Consider the following 25694-nt stretch of genomic DNA (forward strand, 5'->3'; position numbering starts at 1 on the left):
ACCTGACACCCCACTTCCCCCCGAACCGGTTTTGGCGCGTTGGAGAACGTTGCTGAGAGTAACTCCACATGAACTTTGATGGACTTTGCGCAGTAACACAATAGTTATCGAGGGAATAGTCCGAGAGTGTGAAACGCGTCCAAGACATCTTATAGTTGACCAAGGTTCTTGCTTAGCTGGCGTACATTTAAGCTAACTACGCTTTCATCGCCTGCAGTATCACGCATCTGGAAGCATCTGATGAAGCTTTGTGCGATGCTCTTGCCCCCCCCCCCCCCCTATAGTGTCTGCCGCACAAAGGCGAGATCTAACAGTGCCAGTAGGTTCTGCGAATCATAGATTTGCGCAAGAACTAAAGTATGCACTCGATAGAAAGCTAGGATTTAAAACTATGATGTCACTGGCTGCCGTATTACCGACAAGCGCCAGAGCTTTGCGCCGACATATCTGGAAATGGTTGTGTCGTACTGCTTCTGCTACTATACCTGATGGATACTTTTTATCGTACTATTCTACGAACATTCCTTACTTGACTCAGTCAGCCTCACTTCCCCCCTTTAGTTAAATAAAATTCATACTCAACAAAGCACAGTTGAAAAGTCGTACCGCAAGCGCAATTAGTGAGGATCTTCGCTTGACCATTGAGCCGAATTTTATTGTGCCCAGAATGGGACTTTTATTGCCTAAATCGGTACTTTTCCTATCTGTTATAGGCACCTAAAGCATACTTTTTTTATTGCCTAAACACCCGTGGTCTAGTCATGGGAATAGAGCTGGCTAATTGCGCCGCGGCAGCTGTTCTTCCGTCATGTAGACGGATGTGTATTTCACTGCTGACAGAGGACCGTTGTTGTACTCATCGAAAATTAATAACACCCATGGCTACCCGCAGAAAGACAGCTGGCATTCTTTCCACATCTACGCTTGCCAGAGTGGATCTAGCGCTGGCTTTCAGGACGCTACGAGATACCCTTGATTGGATGCCGCATTACTTCACCGTGTGCGACTCAACGTCGCTTGTACAGCTCTGTGGCGTTACCGCTTGCGACAAGTTGACTCGGCAAGGTGCCGTCACTGTCATGATCTAGAAAATCTAAAACACATGCGTCTCACTCACGTGCCCTACGAACCTATCGGGAACACGCCCACAATGTCTCTAATCTAGCTGGACTCTCACCTTCTCTTTTTGACCGTTGCTTCGTTTATGGTCAAATCCAGCACACTACAACGTAGGACTTCGGCCCACACTCTGTAGCTCATCAAGCACGAGCAATGGGGTACAGCTTCGCATCCGGTCATCAAACACGAAACATCGCCTTAACTAAAGTTGTTTTATTGTACATATATATTGTATGTATTACATGCACGCAAGAGGGACGTCATAATGTTAGTCGTCAATCAGCATGTTCCAAAAATTCTGGCAACTCCGCTCCAATTAGAAAACACTAATAGAAACCGCACGCAACGATCACCCGGTGCTTGCGAGAAAGACATAGTTTAGTTTCCCTTGGGCGCCGTAGCGTGGGAGTCTTTCAGGCGTTTGACCTAACTGTCTGTCTCTTCCGGAGTGTCCTTCCGCCATCTACGACGAGTTGTCCGAACCACGGTACTGCGTGTGGACGATCCTTCTTTGGTCGTCGATAGATCGGCTGCTGGGGTGTCACCAGGATCTCTACCGGCCTTCCGCTGCGACAGGCATGAAGGAGTCAACAACCCGATATAACGTAACACGAGGGAACGCAGGTCACTAATCGTTCTAAACGAAAAAAAAAAGAAAGAAAGAAAAAGAAGAACTTGTGCGAGCAAAGCATCGAATACGTAGAGATTTTGGTGTTGGATTCGTGAGCCACGTGCTCAAGTTCCGATAGCGGAGAGATGCAGTGCGTTACCAGAATAAGAAGTGGCTACCCGATCGATTAGTTGCGGCAATAATGGCTCATTCTTTAACGAATCAATTGAAATCACCAACCCAAGCTACGCATTTTCAACGCATAATACCGTTTTCACGCGGGTATATGAATGGTCAATGAAGGCAGCGGCCCTTCAACATTTCGAGCACTAGTACCGTAGTGCCATTGTCGCACGAGTTGCTCCAACGCTCCTTGAGGGGTTGACACTGAATGGCGCTCCAACCATTTGCGTAAGTTTCGGTGGAGAAACCGTACCGCTCCGTGGGTGCCTGGGTGGGGTGATATAGAGCTGTGGCAGCACCGCCGTCAACCAAGTCAGCGCAGCAAAACGAGCGATCAATAAATCTGAACGGATTCAATTGATCTGGGGTTTTCCTTCCGATTGGTTGTCCTGGCATTTCCTTGCAAGATGGGTGATCCCGACATTCAATTTCCCTTGACCTCAACGTCCCCTATCAAGAATGTCCCACAGCGACAACACCTCTATTCCGCACCCGCAGGGCCCCACTCCCTCACGTCATCTGGCCCACCTCCCTGGTCACGTCTTTCCCACCTTTGCACCATCGGTCGCTTCCCACGACATCGCTGGGTGGGGGGCACTGGGGCAGCACGATCGCCACTGTAGTCAACGCAGCAAAGCGCTTGACCAATAAATGAGATGGCGTTCAGTTGAGTTCGGGTTGTGCTCTCAACGGTTGCCCTGCGATTTAGTGCAGAATTGCACCAGAGGCAAGGTTAGGTCAGCCTGCTCTGGAGAATCGGCTCGGTGCACCCAGGGTAGAGAGGGGCGGGGAGGGTTAAAGAGGGACGAGAGAGATGATGGTGGCAGAGGAAAGGGAGCGGGGTGCAAACCCTTTTGCTCTGGGATTTGGATAGTCCAAGATAACTACCCATCACAGAAAGCATGTGAGCTTCCCTAAAACGCTCTCAATCTGATGCTCGTTGTGTACCTCTCCAAAGAAGCGTGTTGATCCGTGTGTTGATGTACACAAGCGTTACACAAGCGATAACCGTTAGAGAGCGGGTACACAATTGTTCCAGAAGGAAGGAGCTGCGGATTCGTGACTTGTACATCATACCTTCCAGCATCCCCTACCGCATCAACCCACTTTGCGTATACTACTTACTTACTTTTACACATTTATTTTTGTGGATATGGCATGTGTGAATAAATTAAGGTTTCGATGTCCACGTAAGGAACGCGTGATGACTGTACCCTATCATTCGTACCATTGCAAGTTCCGCCCGCTTCATGCGCAGGCGGAACTCTGTGCCTCTCGTCGCCAAGAAACATCCATCGCCACTGGTATCACCTGGAAGTTTTGCAAGCATTGCAAGTTGCAGCCACTACCTACTACATTATAAGGACCATTTCATAACCGACAACCTCTAAGAGGAGCCCGTAGGCAAGATCCGCTAGGAGGCCTATATATCTACCCGCGAGATCTACATCATGATGGCAATGGAATTTGGAACACGCAGAAACGGACATACGAATACCGTCGCAGAGGATAGCAACAGCTCTGAAAACCCGTAGTGTGATAACGATAATCAACTCTAGAGAATAGCATCTTCCGTGGGACATCAAGCGCTTGTGCGAATACACTAAGATTTGTAGAAGCATGAAGTATTGCAAAAATTGAAGAAGCAATAACCGGGTCGATGAGTAGCACCACCGCTTGCCTCCAAATGCCGCTCTTGGAAGGGGTGCCTAGGGGTCGCTATAATCTAGCAGGTCGTGGTTGCCAATAGGCGTTCCAACGGTTCTCGCTCGGATGGCTGGATGGAGAACAAAGGAGGATGCGGTTTTGCGTCGTAAGGGGTAAGCTGATGCGTGTGTTTGGTAGTCGTCTGTCAGCTTTCACCAGGTGTGTGATCACGCTTCAGGTATATTCATCCAAGCCTGTTGTCCTGCACTTCGTATCGAGCAGTGGCTGCAGGCTTGGGCTTCCGTCCCGTCTGGTAAGCATGTACAAGAATAAGTTCGTGGCCGATGTTGCTTCTGCTTATTTTAGTCTTGATTTTGCAGGTTCAATTTGTGAAGGGGTAAGCGACTGCACCCCCTGAGCACGCGTGAAGGGGCGCAAAAATACAACTTTTGGGAAGCAAGAATACGAGGGGGGGGGGAGGCATAAGTTTCCCACTTGTCTCCCCGGAGGCGAGAACTACGCCAGTAATGGCAGGAAGGAACTGTAGAATGACGCGCAGATTACTTAATCGAACTGAAAGTGCCTTACCCTCCCAACAGTCTCGAACACAGTCTGGTGCGGTGTGATGTTGTCCTCCTCAACCAAATCCAGAGTAATGGAACCCACTGTAGGAATAGATTCCACATTAATTTCTATCATCGCGTTCTCCAGAACTGTACTTCGCGGTCATTGTGACAGGCAATTAAAGTTTTCTTTAAAGCATTTGTTATTCTCTGGAAATCTACTTCTCTTACACATTTCTCCGACGACACGTGCAGCCAATAGTTTCACAAACGCCAATATCAGCGAGCGCACTACGCCATGCGATTGATATTCGGTTGGGAAACTTTTGGCCAAAATCTTGCGAAAAACTTCGTGATTTTGATTGGAACGGTGTGTTATGGCCGTATGCTTCAAAATTCAGTAAGAAAATACTGCATTTGATTAGCAATTTTTGAGTTTAATCATCCAAATCAGCTTAATTAATGCGTAACACGAATGCAAAAAGCCTCAGTCTGTGGCAAAAGTCTGTATAAGTATAGTTCAAGTAGTTTCTTTTTTTGTTATGTAAAACCTGTTTTTGGGAATTCAGTGACATCCTCTCGTCGAACAGAATGTAAAACGTGAAATCCTAGTGGATTGCATGGTTCGGTGTCCCGTCCCGCTGCATCGGCAGCAGAGGCAGGCAGTTTGAAGCACAACTGTTCTGAGCTGTCTGTGTGGGATTAGCCTTCGCATTAGCTCTTACCCTAACTCAGTGTGTTAATTCCTCAGTCATCACAACAGCTGGCTTGCCTCATCTTCTCATAACTATTCCTTCTAGTTGAAACAGGCTGTCGCAACACTTACTACAACACGACTTCGAATGCCCTGATGAAATACTTCCACGGACACTTGAAGGCTGCCATCATGACTTATGATAGCCCATCGCACTAGATCCACGGAATTCCGCTCGTCCTCCTAGGCATCCGCACTGCACTTCGATTGGACATTGTCTGCAGTAGCGCAGAACCCAGGTTCGGCGTTATACTCTCCCTACTTAATTTACTGTCATTCGAACCAGCGACAAATCCCAACCCCTATCCTTCGGCACATCTTCGAATGCATACGTACCACGTCTAAAAACAATTCACGTCATGACATGCACATGGTGTTGCACAGAGTATCACATCACCTGCAGACGCAGGCTAAACTCAGAACAGAACTTCACCGCATAGCCAACTGTACACCAACCATTGGCACGAATGATACGGTTATCGCTTCTCATTCGAAGAGGGAGGGGGCGTATGCCTTTCTTGTGGCAACTTCAATATATGATAACTGCCACAAAAAGGTGTACGACCTCTCTCTTCGAATCAGAAGCGATGGCAGTGGATAGCGCAAAGTGTTCTATGTGATGATGTTCTGTTTTTAGAGTGTACCAAGAAAGCTCTCTTGGTCTGCCCTACTCTGGTCTGCACCCCGCGATAGGCCGCACGTCTAAGTTCTTTACCATATCTACAACTGTAAATATCGACAGGCTAAAGCGAGCTTTCGTCGATGACGATGTCCTGCCACTTTCAACCCCTGCTCAACGTTACCCCTCCACCACCAGCCTCAGCCCCACCATCACGTTCTTCCTCCTAGCATTAACAGCACCATCAAGGATTCACTTGTCCTCAATCTCACGTGCCTTCAACTGACTGCGGGCCTCTCAAGTCCTCCCAACTAGTGTGGTCGTCCGTGATGTCCTGACACCAGAAATCATGGGATCCTCGCTGTTTTAGCCGTCCTGAAGTCCCGGGATTTTGTCGGTAGAATCCAGCGATGTCGGGATTTTTTTGCCTCGGCATTTCCGATATATAACCGATCTCGGTTTCTTTCTTTTTCTCTTTTTGAGGAGTTTCGGGATCTCGGGACAAGAGTGTAGTACTGCAAAGCTGCTCTTGGCGCAATCGCTGAACAATTACGAGCTGTTTAAACTAGAGATGGGACGAATCCATAATTTTCCGGATCAGAATCCGAGTCTTAGGAACGTTCTGCGAATCCAAGAATGTTTCGAATCCCTCCTTAAAAAGAGTTTGAAAAGCCAGAGAAAAGGCAGAATATGATATAGTTGTTTAATGAAAAACTAAGACAAAATATATCATATACTTCTGGTTAAGTGTAATTTCTTTAACGTGCTGTTCACCGACTACAGGCAATACATAATTCTTGAGTCTGAATTGTTTTCACATAACAAACCACAAATAATAAATAATAATGTATTTTCACATTCTTGTGGTGGAGCCAGAGGCAAAAAAAAAAGCTCCACAGGAGCTTGACAAATGCCTCTGACACCTACAGTCTGGCAGCAATTTCATTACACTTGTAGATGTCAAAAACATGACCAAAATCTTCATCAGAGAATGACATACATCATGCACTATCATTGTATTTCATGAACGCCTACCAAACAATTCTTTGAGATCCCGATTTGTTGGCACACGCTCATTCCCAAAGAAGCCAAACTCATTTAACAAACGAGGCAAGATATATACGAAACACTTTGTGCACCATAAGATGTCCGTATTGTCTGGTACGGCCACTTGGCGTTTTGCCTGGTACAATAGGTTTTTGTCTGAATAGTGGGATTTACTAGCGACAAGAATAAAGAGTTGTTATTTCTTAGCGCGTTTCTGTACATACATAAACATTTATAGTGAAGAAAATTGATGACCTGTATTATTCCATATTTTTGAAAGGTCACTTTGGTGGATTGGCGACTGTTTAAATCCCCAATCTAGATTGGACGTAGTTGTAGTACCCCAAATACCAAAACAGTAGTTTAGAAATGGCAAGAACAACGTGTTATAAAGCAGGACCCTGACACGAACGGGTAACGCCTGTCTGAACCTTGATATTCTTCCCGTGATGCTTGCAAGTTTGGCATGACCATAGTGAATATGATTGTCCCAGGATAACGACTCATGAAAACACACATAAGTTTTTTACCGTACACACAACTTTACCGTATGACAAATCTCAACATTTGAGAATCCCAAGTTTATGGCAGGAAGAATATCAGTTGCCTTATTTTTAGCCCTGAAAATGACAGCTTTCGTTTTGACAGGATTAAGCCACAAAGCATTTTTTCTTGCCCATCGACTCACGTCATGAAGAATATCGTTTCCCTTTTCTATTATTTCTCCTATGTCTGGTCGTGATCATCTGCATAAAGAATAAACTCTCCAGTATTAGATATTTTGACTATGTCGTTTATATATATGTTAAACAATAGTGGCGCCAGAACACTTCCCTGGGGAACCCCGCGAGAAATGCGCAATGGTTCTGATATACTAGATCCCAGAGTGCCCATTTGGCTCCTGTTTTGGAGGCAATAAAAAGCAAAATAAGAAGCAAAACCAAGAAACTTTTGAAAATTTTAACGTTAACCTTAACGTTAGGTTCCTGCCTGAACTCTTTCAGTCCAGAACAACAACAACAACAAATAAATTAATGATGATGAATGGGGAACTTCACCACATGAGAACAATGTAAGCAAGAAAACACACGCCGACCAATCAGGCTTTCGGCGGACTCCGGAGGCGCCAGTTTTAAAATGAAACAAAGAAACGTGGCTGGTAGATTCGAAAGACTCGATTCACCATTTTGGACAGTGCGATTCGGATTCCCGAATCGCGAATCCCTGCCTATAGGATTCGAGGATTCGCGGTTTTTTCGCAGGTTTGAGAGGCCTACTTGGGTCGAATTCATAAAAGGATGTTACGAAGAACTTATGTGGAAATACAGACCCACACCACGCGCGTCGCAAGGTTCTCGTAAGTTACGAGAGAATCCTACGAGAGCTGCCGGGTGTCGTACCACGCTTCAAGTAGCCTTACGACCATCATGGCGGCGTAGATGGCTGCGCTGGATTCTGAATCACGAATATCATCATTACAACCGCATCGACACCATCCTGCCAACAATACCAGTGCCACCAGTACCTTTAAATGTTTGTGCATCCTTCGAAGTCGTCACTGCGCAGGCCTGTGCCACGCTGTTCCCTAACCGCTTCGCAATATTCACGCATGTGAGGAGTAACTCTTCTCTGTACACGCGCAGAACGAGTAATCGTTGTCTGTTGGTGGTACCCTGCCCAGGGACACTGGTTTGCATTGTTTACGATTGTGTACATGTTACTACCCAGTTGCTGCTACGGACCGGCGACGTTGAATCTAACCCAGGTCCGCGCACGGGCAACGACGATGACTGACGCAACGACAATAAAATTGAGGCTAGTGTCGGTGCTAAGCACGCAGAGCTGCATTGTGAAATCAGAGCCATTCACTCGAAGCTGGCTGGAACTGAATCGAGGCTGGATCACCTCACAACCAGACTTGATAACGCTGTCAAAGATGTATCATTTCTGCCAGGTTTTGCAGTCCGATGTTTCAACCCTTAGGGAAATGTCATGAAAACAGAGTACCGTAGCTAACTTCACTCGTCGTCTAGACAACCTCGCGAAGAGATCGATGCGCGAGGACCTCATTTTCTATAGTCTTGAGGGCGATGCCAACGAATCTTGGTTTCAGGCAGAAAGTAAAGTCAACCTCTGCTCCACTATCCTTGGCGTCCCACTTACTGCCACTGCGATTGAACGGGACAAAGCCAGTGGGACACTTCCACGATGCAAAGTTTTGTTAAATTTGCCAGTTCTAAGACGAAACAGACTATATTATCGTGTGGACACAGACTAAAATCAACGCCATTTTCCGTGGGTGAATATTTCTGTCTCAACGTCCGTACCGTACGTAAACACTTAGTCATTTGCCAAGGCATTGTTACGTCCTTTCGAGGTAAGATACGCGAATTACTTGCTGATGGAAAGTGTTATCTTGATGACAGTGATCGCTGTGTAGTCGTCGAACATCAACAATGACATCCTCGTTCCATGGATAACCTCTCAGTGTCCTCCCCGTGTCCTCTCTCACTCTCATTTACAAACATTCCAAGTGTGCTGTCTTGGTGAATGATCGGAACACTATCTCACAACCAGTTACTTGCGAAGGAGTAAGTGATCAAAAATTCATCCCCGTAAATATCACGTTAGAAAAACCTTCTACCCTTCCTACTCCAAAAGTAATTAAACTCCACAACAAGCCACTTTTGAAACCATTAATAGGGAGCTAGGACGAATTTTATCCAGGTTTTTGAGCAGCCTTTCATTCCCGGTCTACAGAGGAAAGCCGGTTAATTTTCAAAAATAAGCTAGTGTCCTGGATGAACCAATTTATACCAACCGCTCGGGTCTAGGTGAACGAGTGTGCTCCCTTGTTTAACCTAGACTTACAATTCCTCTGAACAAAAATAAGGAACTCTTCAGAAGGGCCAGGCTCACAAACAATCCTAACGTTCGGATAACATGAATTCCGCCCTTTTTTGCTCTTTCCCGTATTCCAAGCAAGTTCTGGCGCCTCATTAATCCGGCTCAACATGAACGAATAATGCTTAACGACGATGATAATTTGCCCACCAACGAGTGCTCGGATTTATCTAACACCGGTTTGTGCGGTGTGTACTTCGACGTCAAGCCTCCCAATATTCACCACCTACCTCCCCTTGGGTACGCCGACATGCCACAGTTCTGTGTTTCGCTCAATGGCATCTGTCACCTCATTGATTCCCTCGAGCTCTCTTCCTCCTCTGGATTTGAGTCCTCAAGAGCACCAAGCACACTTCTAGCCCCTCCCTAACTGATATTTTCAACCAGTCACTCTCCACTGGCGATGTACCTAGCGATTGGCGGATAGGTGAAGTCATACCAATGCACAAAGACGGCTCGAAGTTATGCATTCTGAACAATCGCCCAATAACTCTCGTTAGCACCCCTTGCAAACTACTCGAACACGTCATACTATCAAATCTAATGGACTTCCCTGAATATAGTTCATTCTTCTTTCCGTTTCAACATCGTTTTCGTCGAGGTCTCCCTGTACTACCGAACTAGCTTGATTTATTCACGAATTATCCTTCCACCTAGATAAAGGCATCCATACCGACATAATATTCTTAGATTTCAGAAAAGCCTTTGATAAAGTTCTACACAGACGGCCAATCGCTAAATTATCTCGTCTAAACATTCCGGACATCCTTCTCTTATGGATTACTAACTACCTGTCTTCTCGCGAGCAACACACCTTTGTTAACTATACTGTTCCTCGCTTTCTCAATTTACGTCAGGTGTCCCACAAGGCTTTGTTTTAGGTCCCCTACTATTCATAATCTACATTAATAACCTCCGAACTAATCTCTGCAGTCCAAATATATCGCAGACGACTGTGTCGTTTATAAACATGTTGCTTCTCCCGAAGACCAAATACTCATCCAATCAGACCTTAGTCTTATCGACTGGTGGCGCCCAACATGGTTGATGCCACTAAGCACATCTAAATGTTATTACCTCCACGTCGGCAGACACCAATCTTTGTACCCTTACAAACTCATTAGTTAGTGACACACTATCCTACAAGTAACTTGGTCTTCATACCACGTCCACTCTTCAATGGAACACTCATATCGACCACTTCATCAGTGACTCAAACCGCTGCCTGGGTTATTTCCGACGCCACCTCGGTCTTGCTCCTCCTGAAGTTAAACGATTGGCGCACCTCACTTTGATCCGGCCCAAGTTGAAATTTGCAAGCTGTATGATGGACTCTCATCAGTCTTTCGTTTCAAATGCTATCGAATGAATACAAAATCGCGCTGCTCGTTTCATCTTATGTGATTATTCCCGCACCACTAGCGTCACCGTTCTAACTTCAGTTCTCGACCTTGAGCCTTTAGATGACCGCCGTAATCTCCAAACACTCTATCTGTTTCATAAACATTTTCGCTCGTCGTCCCTCGCTCTTCCTCACATTCGTCCAGAGCGTTACACAATCCAGCGGTTCCATGACGACTCAGAAGTGTGAACCGTTTTTCTCCCATAGCAACTCTTTCTTTTCCTTCTTTCCACGTGCCATTAGATTATGGAATAGTTTGCCCTCATCCATCACCTCAGTTGTAAATCATTCATCATTCAAAGCCGCTCTCCGCTCTTTTTTTTCCTTTGTAGTATTACCAGTCAATACTATTCTTGTTATGCAGCTAGCTGTTTGTGACATTGCATTATTTTTCCAGTGTTAATCCATTTGCTGTGCCTTTCTTTTTACTATTCTGTAATCATTTTCATTTCTGTTATGCGTTCTCCATATAATGCCGCAAGGCCCTTGCAGCACCACAATAAATAAATATCTGTGGAGCGTGATCAGCTTTCAAGCCAAGAACATCACCAGCGTACACTCCTGAGAGCCATCGCTATACTTTTGTACAGTGAACTTTTATAATCGGTCAATTTCTTTTTTTACCTCAGCAGACGTGGGTTTTATGCCTGAGCCCGCAAACAGGCTCTTTGTAATGCGGTCGCATGCTTTACTTTCAGCAAAACAGCCCTGTGGCCCATCGCAAATGGCATTTATGGTGGTCGCTGTAGGCAGTGCTGTTCGTAACAGTCACCGTGATATTTTCAAGATGACGATATCGACTGAGTAGCCAGGAACGCCCTTCGGACACGTCGCCTGTTGCGCCTCCGCTGCCCACATGCGGAACGCTCTCATGACGCTACCCCTTCCTTCTTTTGTTAAATCTAGTTGCATTTTACCCACCGAAAAATAGCTGACATCATAATTATGGTGTAGTAACACCGTGACTACACCCCAGCCGATGAGAATCTTGCAATAATCGTCAGCTACTTAGTGAAACTGTTCTCGCGCGCTTTTCAGATACCCCCGTTTGCTGCACCTTCTAATTACAAGGAATGCACAAGAATAGACACATAATTACAAGAATAAACTACGCTTTTTTACACCAGGGAAGTTTACATGCGGTGAGGAAGCACCACTGCCGTGGTTTAGCGGTTGCTACAACCGCCAAAACACGAAACATATGTGCAAAGAACGTACTTTCAGCTCAAGCGAAATGGCGATGTCCGAAGCGCAGAATAGGGAGCTCCTAGCACACGTGAAATAATTGCAGGAGCCGTGCGATAACCGGGCCTTCAACCGGCAGGCGAAACGAAAAAGTGAACCGACAAAAAATGGAAGTGCACTCTTAAAAATGAACTTCACTGCATAGCACGCTCCTAGCTAACCATAATCTCGAATGATATCGTTATCTGCCCTGATTTGTTGAAAACGGGAGGCGTACGCCTTTTTTGTGACACTTACTGTTCATAATTGTCACAAAAAAGGCGTACGGTTTCTGTTTTCAATTATATGAATGTTGTGAATGAATGATATGAATGTTTGAATGATATCGTTACCTGCCCTGATTTGTTGAAAACGGGAGGCGTACGCCTTTTTTGTGACACTTATACTGTAAATAATTGTAACGAAAAAGGCGTACGGCCCCTGTTTTCAACAAATCAGGGCAGATGACGATATCATTCGAGTTATTGGTTAGCTAGGAGCGTACTATGCTAGGAGCGTAAATTTCTAAGAGTGTGGTAGCCTCCTCCTTGAATTCGTCATGCGGCATCATTAAGGCATCTGCCGGACGGCATCTGGTGTGGCGAAGTTGGCGCTACCAGGTTCGCCGCAACGGACGTTTGAACCCCAGCAATTTTTTGAGCACCGGCGGAGTTAGCAGTACGACAGTGAAGGACGTGACTGACCCAAGGGATGAGGACACAACGCGCCGCGTGGACGTCACAGCCGAACTATAGGTTTGGATTCCCGCATTATGCCTCCGCTGGGTTGGAACACCATGGTAGGGGTTGCTGGGGATGCAAACCTGACAGAACATGGTACGCTCATCCCTCAAGGGGTATGTGTACTGCTATGCTTAAGTAATACGTAGACAAGAGTTACGGCAGCAAGTTAAAAATTCAGATATATCCCAGGAAAGACAGAAGAAAATATAAAGAGATGCAGTTGGGCAAGTACACTCAGTATGTTGAAAAGCACTGTTGTTCACCTTCTCCAGAACTGACCAGATTGTGCTGTACTTGAAGTTAGTGCATGCACCAACATACAATGTTCTTGGTACATTTTGATTCGTACATGAATACAGGAACTGACCAAGAACAGGAAATGTAAGAAATATGTTTATTATTGTGTGGATACAGTACGCTCCCTTTCAGACACAGATATAGTGGCTACACTGCTCATTTACAATATATTTACAGACAAACAGTACAGGTTATGTACAGGTGAAGTTACGTGTTGTTTTGCGGACCTATCACCAGCCCTAAGAGGACATCCCGTGTGAAGACCGCCTTGGAACTACGGTACACCGAGAGTGACATGTCATGCCTGAGGAAGGGGGAATTAATAAAATATAGGTTACAGGAAATTGCTGGGTCAAGTACATCCACCTCTCCCGCTGAACTCAGCAGCGACAAGTGTTACTAGACCGCAATCCCCTACGCAGGAGTGTTGTCTAAATAAAGAACGACAACGTCGCCACAGACGGAGAAGGATGCGGGTTCCTGTTGTGGACAATATCGTTTGCATCGACCGATCAGTCAGGTTGCACAGCTACATGTGATAAAGACATTTCTCGACACCATTGTGTGTTTGACATTTCATTGATTGACTCCCAATCAATCACAGCCTAGTTCTTTACGGAGACACCCTCGCTATTGTATCTCCTGAGCCTTGGCACGTTGTGCACAGTCACCCCCGACCGGTCCCATTAGAGAATAGATAGTTTCGGTGCATCGTACGGTATCGCCTTTGCCTACGTAAGGGATAGGGCTGACGGTTAAAGCGCAAGCGCAATACATAGAGAGCTTCGCGCAGTACGCACAGCCATCACGCTATCCTTTATGTGATAGCCTACGATGCAATAAAACTCACAAATACATCACTATTGGGTGCTATGTGTGCTCTCCGTGCGATTATAACGAAAGCTTTCCACGCGAGGAAAGGGGGTGAGAATGCAAAAGGGAGGTCGCGTTACGCCTCGCGATAATGCCCCATATTTTCAGCTATGTATTTGTAAATGAATTATATTTATTCACTGATTCAACCACTACCCTCTTCTTTTAGTCGTAAATGTGCTATATGTGCGTACACTGCGATTTCCTTTCGTCTATAAGCATGCCAGACATACCTATCAGCCACTCACCATCGTCGAACAAGACTCAAGTCCTCTCCCGTGCCCTGTACATAGCCCAGACAGCAGTGTCGTGACAGCTCCCAGGATGCCGTGCGTTCAGGTGGAGGAATGTGCCACTGATCTCTATGTATAAAGGCTGGAATGCGGATGGGTGAGGGTATCGCGGGAAAGGGTACGCCAACCGGCCGCCATATTGCGGTGCTCAAAAGAGCCAGTACAGCCCATTGGAATGCATGTAAGCTGTGACAAGTTTTGCTCTTTGTGAGCGCTTCCCTTGCTGCTTCGCTAAAATTTTGCCACGAAACGCTGCAGAAATCCCTCGTGATTGGATTCCTTACGTTTTTTGTGTGAAATCCCGTCACATACATGTTATTTCCTGTCTATTTTGTACTCGTGTGAGGTCGTATCGTTCCAATTTTGTACTTTGAACTTCGATTATGTGATTTGCTGGTTTTGTGCTGTGTTGTATTTGTTGTGTTACGTTTCCTTTGTCGTCTATCAGCGTGTGCAGCGTGTTGCTTCTGGTGTTTCTCCCATTTCCTTTCTGCTCGGGGGTGTGGAATGCCAAGGAATGTTTGGCACGTTTATGTAACCACCTTAATATGCTTAGGTATAAACATTATGCTTTGCACAGGAAGTTTAGATATGACTAGTTATGACACGAAATGCCGAACGGCACTAAAGCACTTCCAAAGGACTAGAATGATATTATGTGATATAAAAGCTTTATGACGGTAAGAACATATCGACTAGAAATATGTGCACTGCGGAAATAAATGGCGATAAAGACAGTTCAAAATGACTAGAGGTAGAGTGAATAAGTCATAAAAAGGCTAAGTAGCACAAGTCCAGTTGCAACAGCAAGTTTGAAGCAGTCAACCAGGTAAGCGGGCAGAGTGCATTACTGGTTGTTGAATATGATCAACGTTGACAATTTCTTTCGCAGATGAGGCATGGCTGTCACCTTCTCTGTATATTCCTTGGCAAGATGGTACAGTCCGATACTGCTGTAGCACTGGGAAACTTCTTTGATCAGACGGATCACATTTTCATTTGGGCTGCATTCAAACATATATTGTCGCAAACTTAAGCAGGGAGAATAAGGAGTAGACATTCGATGTTGAAAAATTATTTATTGTCTCTAAGTAAAGTAAACATGCTGGAACGCACCAAAGAGACATGTGGCTGGTGTGTTAGTATATCCCACCGATACGAGTCTGTAATTTAGGCAAAATTTTCATGCAATACTTTTTTCTTTATATGCTTTTGCCCATCTTAGTATTGCCCTATCCAATATGGAGTGGCTTTTACTGCATATAAATGCATAATTCAGGAGTGTTTACATAAATTGGACTAGCTGCAGCTTTAAGGTGCTCTTCGTGCAGTACTGATTCCAATCATCGACCATCGCTTGAAACTAGGGAACATGATTCTAGAGGCTAGATTTTCATGCAAATACACACTTTCAACCAGAGTTCGAGGTAACTCGTTACTGTATGTTCCTTTTCTTGGTAACTATATAACTTAACTCGCTACTTTTGCGCCGTGGTAACTTTCAGAGGAACTCCTTTTCAGGTAAGTTTGCCAAAGTAATTAAGCTAAGTTCAAAGTTACTTTTGATTCGCTTTTCACTCACGTCCACTTATTTCCTTGCTTTCTCTACGGTTCTTCCGTGGCATTTTATGTTATAAAACGTGATATCCAGTCAATGACAGTATTCTGTTCAGGAAGTAAGAACTGCTGCAATTGAAATGAAGCTGAACCATCGTGTGCCCACAAGGAACAAGATGTAAAGCGTTCGAATTGTTGGACATAAACGAAAACTCAACGCAGGCAACTCAGGGTCGAACTCAACTGCACCTCTGTAGTGCTATTTTGTGTCCGAAGTAACTTCGGAGTAACTCGTTCTTTTTTTTTTAAGTAACTCTGTAACTGCGAGCTACGTTTCGGACTGAATAACTTAGTTATTAGCTTAGTTACATTTTTCACACTTGAACTTTCTGACGAGTTTCTTTTGACGGACAACTTCTCGATCTATGCTTTCAACTCTGCATGCTTTTTGTACACTACATAAAGTAAGATACTTTTGCCCCAGTGAATTTGTTGCGTGTTTTAAATGCATGCAAGTGAATTCCTAGAGGTGCATATTTTCAACAAGATTAATGATTCTTTCATGCATGTGTGTTCAACCAGTTTTTAGTGCATATAAATACGGCCTCTACATATGACGCATGCATTATTACTTTCTGGAGGTGTTCTGGGAAGTCGAACTTGTTGGGCACAGCGTCAGGCCTCAGTCGAACGGTTTGGCCCGTTCTGTCGAAGCATTTGTTTTTAAAGTGTTTGCTGCAGACCAGTGATGTCGTCGACGGCGTCCAGTCCTTTCGCCTGACATTTACCGCACACTTTTTTTTTAAATGTTCTGGGCGGCCGTGAGGGAACAGTTTATGCCATCAATTACGGAAGGGATGACAAGGCTAATCCAAGCAAGCAATCGTCGTTACCGTGACCAACAAACTGAACCGTAGATACAACACCTGACAAGCGCACTTCAACGCCTGCTGCGTGCCGAGACCATACCCGTGAACTGCAGGAAGACTATCACAATGACTCTATCCGGATAACGTACGGCTTAAAGTTTAACGTTTAGATCTTGAGATACGATTCACAAAATACCGCGTACATGCTTCAAGAGCGACGCTTTGTCACCCCGCTCGTGGACTAATAAATCACATTTATTTGTAAAACCAAGTCACTTACTTGTGAAATGTCGTCCCCGGTGCCTTGCCAGTACGGTCGGCGCACCTATAACCACAGCAGGCGGGCATGACACCACAAAAATGCTACGCAAAGGCGCATGCAGATAATGCAGCTGAGTCGCGGACGGCAATGTTTTGAGCTTCCCAAGATGGCGGCTGGTGACCGTACGGTTGCACCCTCAATCCGCTATCCAGCCTATTACTATAGAGAATAGTGGAATGTGCGACTGGCAAGGTTCGCAAATCTGTGCATGTACGGTATTATTCGTAAATGATTTTTCCATTGCACACAAGTAAATACCACTCATATATATCTTAAAAAGCATGCTTTGCAATCACATACCCCCAGCACGTTACAACGCGGTATCCCTTGTGTAAGTAGTAGTTGCCACCAGTGAGACCTGTATGTGTGGTGCTGGGCGCTATGATTACAACCACTGTGCTGTCGACCGCATGCATGTATAGGTCCCCTAGAGGTCCAAGTCAAACTTAGCTGTGCACACTTTTACAACATACCAAAGCATCCACGCAGGACTTGAACGTCGTAGAATCCACGTTTGACGCCCAGCTTTTCCACCATTGTTTGCGGGAAGCGCAGTAACTTAGGTGCCAGGTTCTTTTTATGACAACTAGACTGATGGCGTGTATCAATTTCGAAACCAGGCCCTCATTTTGGATCTTCAGGAGCTATTTTAAGAAGAGATGCCCCGGTTCCGAAAAAAAAAGAAAGAAACGTACTGCATGGGAACCCTTTGTTCCACGGTGATCGTGGTGGATCGCCAGTGCTGTGCTGCAAGTGTTGCAATTGTAAGCATATATATAATACGCTGCTATCCACAGTGCAGTTTTCCAGTCTTACTGTACTCGCTCTAGCGATGCTTAACCAGCCGCACACCACATAGAAGCAATACAATAGCAGCACCTTCCCATGAATTAAACTGAAGGGCAATACCTACGACGATTCAAGTCTTCCTTGACAGCATCGCAGACTTCTGGGGCTGCTTCTTTCGACAGCCCAGTGAATGCTTTACTGTTTGGACGAAATATGCGTGTTATACCGCTATCACACTGCAAATTGGATGCCTTTGCCAGCCAATGACATTCGTGCTCAATGATATTCGTTCCGCCTCACAGGCGCAACGAAATGGCAATACATGCGAATGGCATTTGCATAATGAAGGAGTTCGGGGAACTCATTCGCTTTTCCCTCACCCACCGACTGCGTACCCCCGCAGTAGAGAGGAAGCAAAGACAACAACGATAAACCGTTTGCAAAAATCAAACGCGAATGAAAAGTTGTAATCGAATATCTTACCACGAATTCAATAACTTTGACACAAAGCAATGAAAGCAAGGTCAGTTATGCCGATATCCCGAATAATTGAAACGGTTGTGATATTCTGAAAGCCGCATCCAGCTCTCCCCAAAATGCATTTCTCCCCTTCATTCTCCCAGTTCGATACAGTACCATGTCAAAAGAACAGATAATTCATTCCGAAACGCACATGGGCGCAGCCATGTTTATGACGTAGGTGCATCCCAACGGGCATTGTGACGTGTACGCGCTTTCATACTTGTCAGTGGATTCCAGCTACGGCTTTTCGTGGATTCATGTGTCTGTGATGGTGCACTGGTTCCACTGGTTCCGCGATGAGTAAACAGTGCAGCAGCTGGGAACCCCTTCGTGAACGAAGCACTGTGCGATGTTGTGACTGAAATCCGTCGTGTGTGTTTTGTGAGCTCGGACAATTTGTATCAAGTCTCGTCTGGGTTAGCCCCTTTACAGCGCTTGCCTAGTGTAGGGTCAATTATTTTATGAAATAGACTGACGTTTCGACAGCCGTTTTAGCATTTTTAGCCGTTTTATGTTTGCAGGGAAAAAGGCATGCTATGTATTTGAGGAACCCCGTAACGCTATGGGACAAGTTTTACGCATGGTTTATCAATGTGTAACAGCGTCGACGATGTTGTGGAACGACGAGCGACGTGCATTTCCAGAAACTTTCTTTGAATCACACACTTCCATGTCATGCTGCGTCGTGTAGCACGCTACAAACTACTGCATTTCATGGCTAACGTCAGGATGTTGTGTTTAATTAGCAGCGCTGCCGAAGACATGCACACGAAAGTTCTAGAAGCCATGTGATTGCACACCATGCAGACGCAAAAAAAAATACTAGAGCACATATTTCCACTTAGAAATGTTGCTTCGGGGGTCTGAAAAGATTGGGCATAGTATCGGTCCTAGAAATCAAATCAGTGGGTGCACCTTATCCCTCACAACTCAGCCCATGGGGTGTAAAAGTGTTAGAGGTAATTTATGTGACACTCGTCGTGGGTGACATCACTGGTAAGTCTCTGAATTAATTCCATACTGAGGAATTATTTCACAAATCACTATTTAATAATTATCATGTAGGGCATGATAAGCAATTTGTAAGATGCAGCCACGTCTGCAGCATTCACGTCTGTCTCTCACCTTTACAGTTAGAGACACGTTGCCAAGGAATGTTATAAAGCGATTGGCGAAGGTCAGTCTTAGAGGGCCCGTGTAACCGATGTCATTGAAGTTATGCTTTAGCCATCGCACATGAAGTACAATTATATATGCTTGGACGTCTAATATGTACTGCATAATCTAATGTTCTGAACCACATGTGAGGCTGCATACAAAATTATTTTTTATGCACATGCTGTACTTTCCTAGTCATACATGTGCAAACGAATAATAGTGAATATATGTGAAGTGGCAAAAAACAATGCTAGATTCTACCATCATTGTGCCCCTACAACCCTTTGCCTTGAAATTTATGTATTGTGAAAAGAGAATATCGCACTAGAAAAGACGACACAAGTAGTGTTTCTTATGCAAATAAACCTCTTTAGTTACATTTTCCACCAATCAGCAATGTTGGGACATGGTGCAAATATCAATGCCAACAAGGAACGTACTTACAAACTATTGCTCTATATTCAACTCAGATATGACAATTCCCTTATTGTACCTTAGCACAGTACAGCTTCAAAATTAGCGAACTGTACAGGATCAGCAATCTTAATATATCTAAAGAGGGGAATCACAACAAGCTCCAATAATAGGCTGGACAATCAAAGTTCCAAAAGACAAAATAGTTCCAGAAAGATCTGAATAATTGGTTGCAATTGTGATCTGTACTGCTATGTACAGTTCATGAATGGGACATGTTACCTCATTGCATTGCCTCCATGTGGGCACAAGAACAGGCAGTTTGCCAGGTCGCTCTTTTCGTGTTTTTTTTTCTTCTTTTTTTTGCAATAGCAAACATCACCCTGGGTGTGCCGTGCGTCCACTTTGAGATATCACGGACAGAATAAAATCCAACAGCGGACTGTTTACACGTGCATCTGTCTTTATCTAACCAGTTGTTTTTTAAACATAGCCTTGATCTCTGTGTTCTGGAAATTTAGGGAGCATCCAGAGTCCCTACAATGTATTCCAAAGTTTCTCGAGGGCATCAAAACTATGTCCTTGGCCCGCCTGTGTTTCACTATGGCTCTCAGATACAAACGGCCCCTTTTCAACACAGTAAGAAATACAGATTTGTAAATCGCATCTGTTAATTGCACTGTACGTACCCCTCCCCATATAAAGGTCCACCAAAAATTTAAACCATATGTTTCATCTGCCCCCTGATAATCCCCTGAAAACCAATTATCACTTCGCTGGAACTACTGGTTCTAAAAGCTATCCCTAACATGTGTAGCATCAGGGAGGAAAATGAAAGGGATGGGGTAAAAGACAAACACACATGCGCTCTATTCTCACTGTGTAACGGCTGCTCTGGCTATGAAAATGAACATGTTCCAAATTCATACAATATGGCTTGACATGATACGCTGGTGAAAGCTAAGAAATAAAAGGAGTAGTTAAATGTACAATACATGAACACTTCTCAAAACATGACAGTTTCCTTCCTGCATTGATGTGCTACCATTCCTCCCACTTTCAGGAAGTACCGAAGTATATTACTACATTGCGTAGCATTACACGCTCCTTTGACAGAACTTGAACGGGATTACATAGCACAGAATAAAAGTACAGTGAATATAATCCGTGGCTTCTCATTCACGCTTAATGGCCGCAGCAGTAGTGCAGGAAGGTCACTGCTAAGTTGTGTTGAGAAATACCAGTTCCTGTTTGCCATGTCTGAATGAAATGTACTGAAACACATACACTGAAAAATATACACAACAAATACACTGAATATGAAACACACAAACAGAAAAACACAATCCGCTACATTAACTGATAGGTAAATGAGCTGTGGCGAGCTCCACCTTGAGAAAAAGTCAACAAGTAATTCAAGCAAAGTCAATGAGTGTCTGAAATGTAACATCCCTGACTGATAGGAGGAGGGTCGATGTTCAATTCCTGGTGCTTTTGCACTGACTGAATGAATTATTTGTTGAAGTTTCTATGTGCTTGATAGGTGAACGACTCATCAACCATTGAATCCTCATGAGGGGATGAGGAACCAAAGACTCATCCCAAAGAGACTCCCTTTCTTGCATGTGTCCTTAGGGTTGCTCACCACTGCAGAAGAAAAGAGGGAATTTAATGACAAGAAATGGATAGTCAGGTTTACTTTATGATGATTTTGCACGACGGAGAGAAAACAGTTGAGAGCATCTAAATTTTAATGAGACGAAAGTTTCCCGCAGAAAGCTGCACTTGTTCAGGTCTAACATCAAGTTACAAAAAAAAAACTATTATATAACACATGTTGTAAGCTAGAGAGCAAGAAGAGCTGGGTTGGTACAAACATACTAATGAAAATACAAACATATATAAAAAGGTATGATGGAGTTGTGTAGCACAATACACGAATGACCACGGTGGCCAGGTCAGTACTTGACACAAAAGGCATTCACGGGCGACATATTCAGGAAAACAGTGCTACAGTGTTTATCAACTTCTCCCTTGCCGGCTTGAAACTGATGGAGTTGTACCTCCTTTTTATTTTTTATATATGTTTGTATATTTATTTTTAAGTTTGTAACAACACGCACTCTCTACCTCACAACATGTCTTCTGGGATTTTCTAACTTCATGTTAGACCTAGGACCTTAGACTACTTCTTAGGACTTAGACTACTAGGACTTACATGGACTTAGACCTTAGACTACCACTTCTAGGTAGTACGATTTTGTAGTAAGATTATGGACTTTGGATAAGAACACTACACAGCACAGCTCAGGTATTTTTGCCTACTGAACAGCACCCACTAAAAATATATGAACGTGGCATTGCCCACTGTAACGCACCAAGTGCAACACAAGTATTGCAGAATGCAGGTATTTTATCTCACATGCCAATCCAGTACCACTATCCAGTGTGAATTTGTGACAAATAAATAGCTCCCAGTTTTCTTAGCTATCAAAACACAGACGGTGAATTAATAAGAGTTGACAATGTTAACATGAATTCTGGGCTATTCTTCAATCAAACATTCACAGGTAGTAAAGGCACTTTCCTCAATGGACGGTGATAACAGTGAAAATTCTAAAACGTTATCGGAGATGACATCAGCTTCAGCGTGTCAGAAAGGATTGTATGTCCAACAGTAATCCAGCTAACAGTAACAAAAATATGCAAAAGGTGAATTAACTGAATTAATGTAACGTGCATTCTATATCAGACAGTGAAGCTTGTACCACCCCATCCTCAGGAACCTGCGTTTGGACAGCAAAAGTGCTTGAACTGGGAGATAGCAGTTAATCAGAACGGCGACCTTTGTTTTGCATCCTGAAAGCAGAGGTTGTAATGTTCAGGGCAGATTTAAGAGTGGTGCCAAGATGTCTGCATGAGAGCTCCCATGAAAAGTGGAATATAGGTGAATGCTCAAATTATAACATCACATTGTCATACCTGTCGGTGGCGGTTAGACTGCAACTAACGTGTCAGCAATTGCTTCATGCAGCAGACGCAAGCCAGACCCTGCCTTCAGCGTGCAACTGTGGTAATCCACAAGTTAGATTATCAATACTGCTGTGTTGTTAATCGTGGCTATATCAGAGGATGCGCAGTAGGACAGCCGCACAATCGAGTCATGGAGCTTCCTATATGTATATCTGAACCTCAGCTTACTTTTGCTCTCCTTTTCTTGCTCTCGATCTTCCGTGGCACGTCCAAACTTTGTGTGCCGGGCATCTCGTTTCAGATGATTTCGTGCCGAGATTCAAAATTGCCTCTGGTGTCTCGTGTAACCTATGATAACATTCGCGGACGAAATCCTTGGAGTGGAGCTCAGTCCGCACGGCTGTCGCTGTCAGCCAAGAGCTTCGCACTGCTTGGTCTTTTGGAAACTTAGAATAGGTAACACTTGAATGCTCGGATGAGGTGCGCAGGGTTGCCGACGGTCTGACGCGCTAATGAACACACAGCGCGAGTATCGCTCAGTTCTGCGGCACCTCAAAATCGGCATATCGGCACCTGTAACAAACGCTTATGTTTTTTCAGAGAACTATAACCTCGTTCACACTGTCACCATGTTTCCAAGTGCTCTGCAGATCGGTTTCTTACCACTCCTTACTTGTCTTTCCTTGATACCGTCGTGGAAAACGTAACGATTTTGTGAAATAATGTAATGTTTCGCTTGTTTAGAGAAAAAACAAATCACAATATATATAGAACGCGCATCTGTAATGCTTCATATGTTCCCCCTTGGTGTCGCAATTATCGACAGTGACCTCATTTGCGGATGACATTGTTTCCTCGGGTACCTCGGTGCAATCCACACGAATTACATTCGGTGCGACTGTCAGTCGCTGGGAATGCAATTCAGTTTACCGTGCAAAAAGAAGGATTACATCTTCCTCACACAGGACACCCTGTTGAAAAAATAAAGAATTCACAATGTGTAAAAAAATGAGCTATACGAGAAAAGCAATGAGCAGTATGAGCAACCCTATTGCCAGTATCAGCAATTTTATGAGTCGCACGGCAAATTCAACGACGGGCTATGTGCGCTGATATCAAACTATCAGATATTGACTTATTTACATAGCATATTTATGTCCTTCACATTGATTTTCTATGTGTATGCTATTGTACGAGGGGTGTTGAAGTCAAACCGGGACTTTCTGTCTCCTGAGTGTATAAATGGTTGGCGCTTTTCAACCGTCCAGTGGTTGTTGAACCCCATCCAGCGATATTGCTTTGTCGCTCGATGGGTATCCGGGTCTAATATCTCGGCCTGCAGCTGTCATATCGAGACGCGGTTTTTTTCTGACGACTTCCCGTTTCTTCCCCCTTCGCCTGCATGCTCGTGGCTTGTGAGAAATCCTGACAGTTGCAGTGATATTTGGAAATTCAAGGCCGCCGCCGGTGCTTCAGCCACCTCCAAAGTCCCGTACCTCTCGCCCCGTTTGTCGGATCGAGACCGAAATTTAGGTCCGAACAGGTCTGGAATAGCTCTACGATCGCTCAAATCACACTAGCAGCTGATCTCTAGTGGTTTAGAAGTTGTACGAGGAGACGCGTTAGAAACGCCGTTTTTTCGAACTTCGGGGCCCTTTTTCGGAAATAAGCCCGCATCGGACATGATGTATATTTGGAGAGCATACTGTTATCGACGCGGTGCATCTTCTTAAAATTTACCACACTTTTCCAACTTTAGCGGTTCTCGAGTTACAGGTTTCCCCGTTTACTGGCCTCCCAGTACATGGGACCGACGGCTTTTTCCCGCAAAACGTTCCCCTTGCTGCGACATGGTCGTGTTTCCCTTCGTTGTGACAGTCTCGATGTGCTCTTTCGAACAGCGTTGGTCCCGTAGACGCGCGACGTTCCGTACTCGCGATATCGGCTTAAGAGTATCAGGCTCCAACAGCTCCCCATAGAGCCCGTAGTTTGACATAATTCACACAACACTGGGCACACGACCAATGAAATTGCGACGTGGTGGATATGATGCACAACCAGTCGGCCAATCAGGAGCCTCCATGTCTGGCTGGCTTTTCGGTCGGTCCTTGCTACCATCGACTTCTACTGGATTTCAGACCTGCCGCCGTTACTCGGTATTCAAAATAACTAAAGTGATTTTGGCGTAAAATAAAGATTTATTTGGTACAAAGCACTAATCCAAAGATCTGATACATGGGTGCACTGCGCGTACAAAGCCCACTGCGTTGCTGACACACTGGGACAAAGTTCGAACATGAAGCAGAACGAACACACCGTTGAATTCCTAATACCGAGCCTGTCTCATGAGTGCGTACCATTTCATGATGAGCATCTTCTTTCGCTGCCTGCGGTGCATCCATTATAGCGAAGCGAAAAGCTTGTGTGCGGCACGTAATCCTGTCTTTGTTGACAGTCCTCGAAATCCAACGGCGCCCGAACTTGTTCTTCACGCTCCAACTCATGAAGCATTCCGGTACCGCAGTTGACAAATTGTTTGTGGGATAATAGTTGCGTCCAGAAACAGCACAACATGCGTAGACTCACAATAACTCATGAATAAACCCGCGAACATATTTCTGCAAACTGTTCTGTCGATTGACACCACCGAACACAGGAGGACGACATGCCGGACATGCTATTTCGAAACTATGCTGAAACGGCCGAGACGCTGTACGCACATGTGCACGTACAAAATGCGATTTCAGAACGTTCTCGACCAATCGGAGCGCGCGCACAGTCTAGGCCAATGGGCTTGCAGTATGGTCTATGG

The 25694-nt window shown here is 44.8% G+C and overlaps 1 protein-coding gene across 1 annotated transcript in view; it reads right to left on the reverse strand.

The window, feature by feature from the left end:
• Positions 1–1323: 1323 nt before the first annotated feature.
• LOC135372621 (uncharacterized) overlaps positions 1324–25694 on the reverse strand; it is an 86973-nt gene continuing 62602 nt past the window's right edge. Inside the window, exons 4-5 of the mRNA XM_064606139.1 lie at positions 4148–4224; positions 1324–1686 (exon numbers count right to left, since the gene is read on the reverse strand). Of these exons, the coding sequence (XP_064462209.1) occupies positions 1546–1686; positions 4148–4224 (218 nt within the window). The 3' untranslated portion in view covers positions 1324–1545. The remainder of the gene's footprint in view (positions 1687–4147; positions 4225–25694) is intronic.

This window comes from Ornithodoros turicata, unplaced genomic scaffold (genome assembly GCF_037126465.1).
Source record: "Ornithodoros turicata isolate Travis unplaced genomic scaffold, ASM3712646v1 Chromosome16, whole genome shotgun sequence".
In the NCBI taxonomy this organism is placed as follows: Eukaryota; Metazoa; Arthropoda; class Arachnida; order Ixodida; family Argasidae; genus Ornithodoros; species Ornithodoros turicata.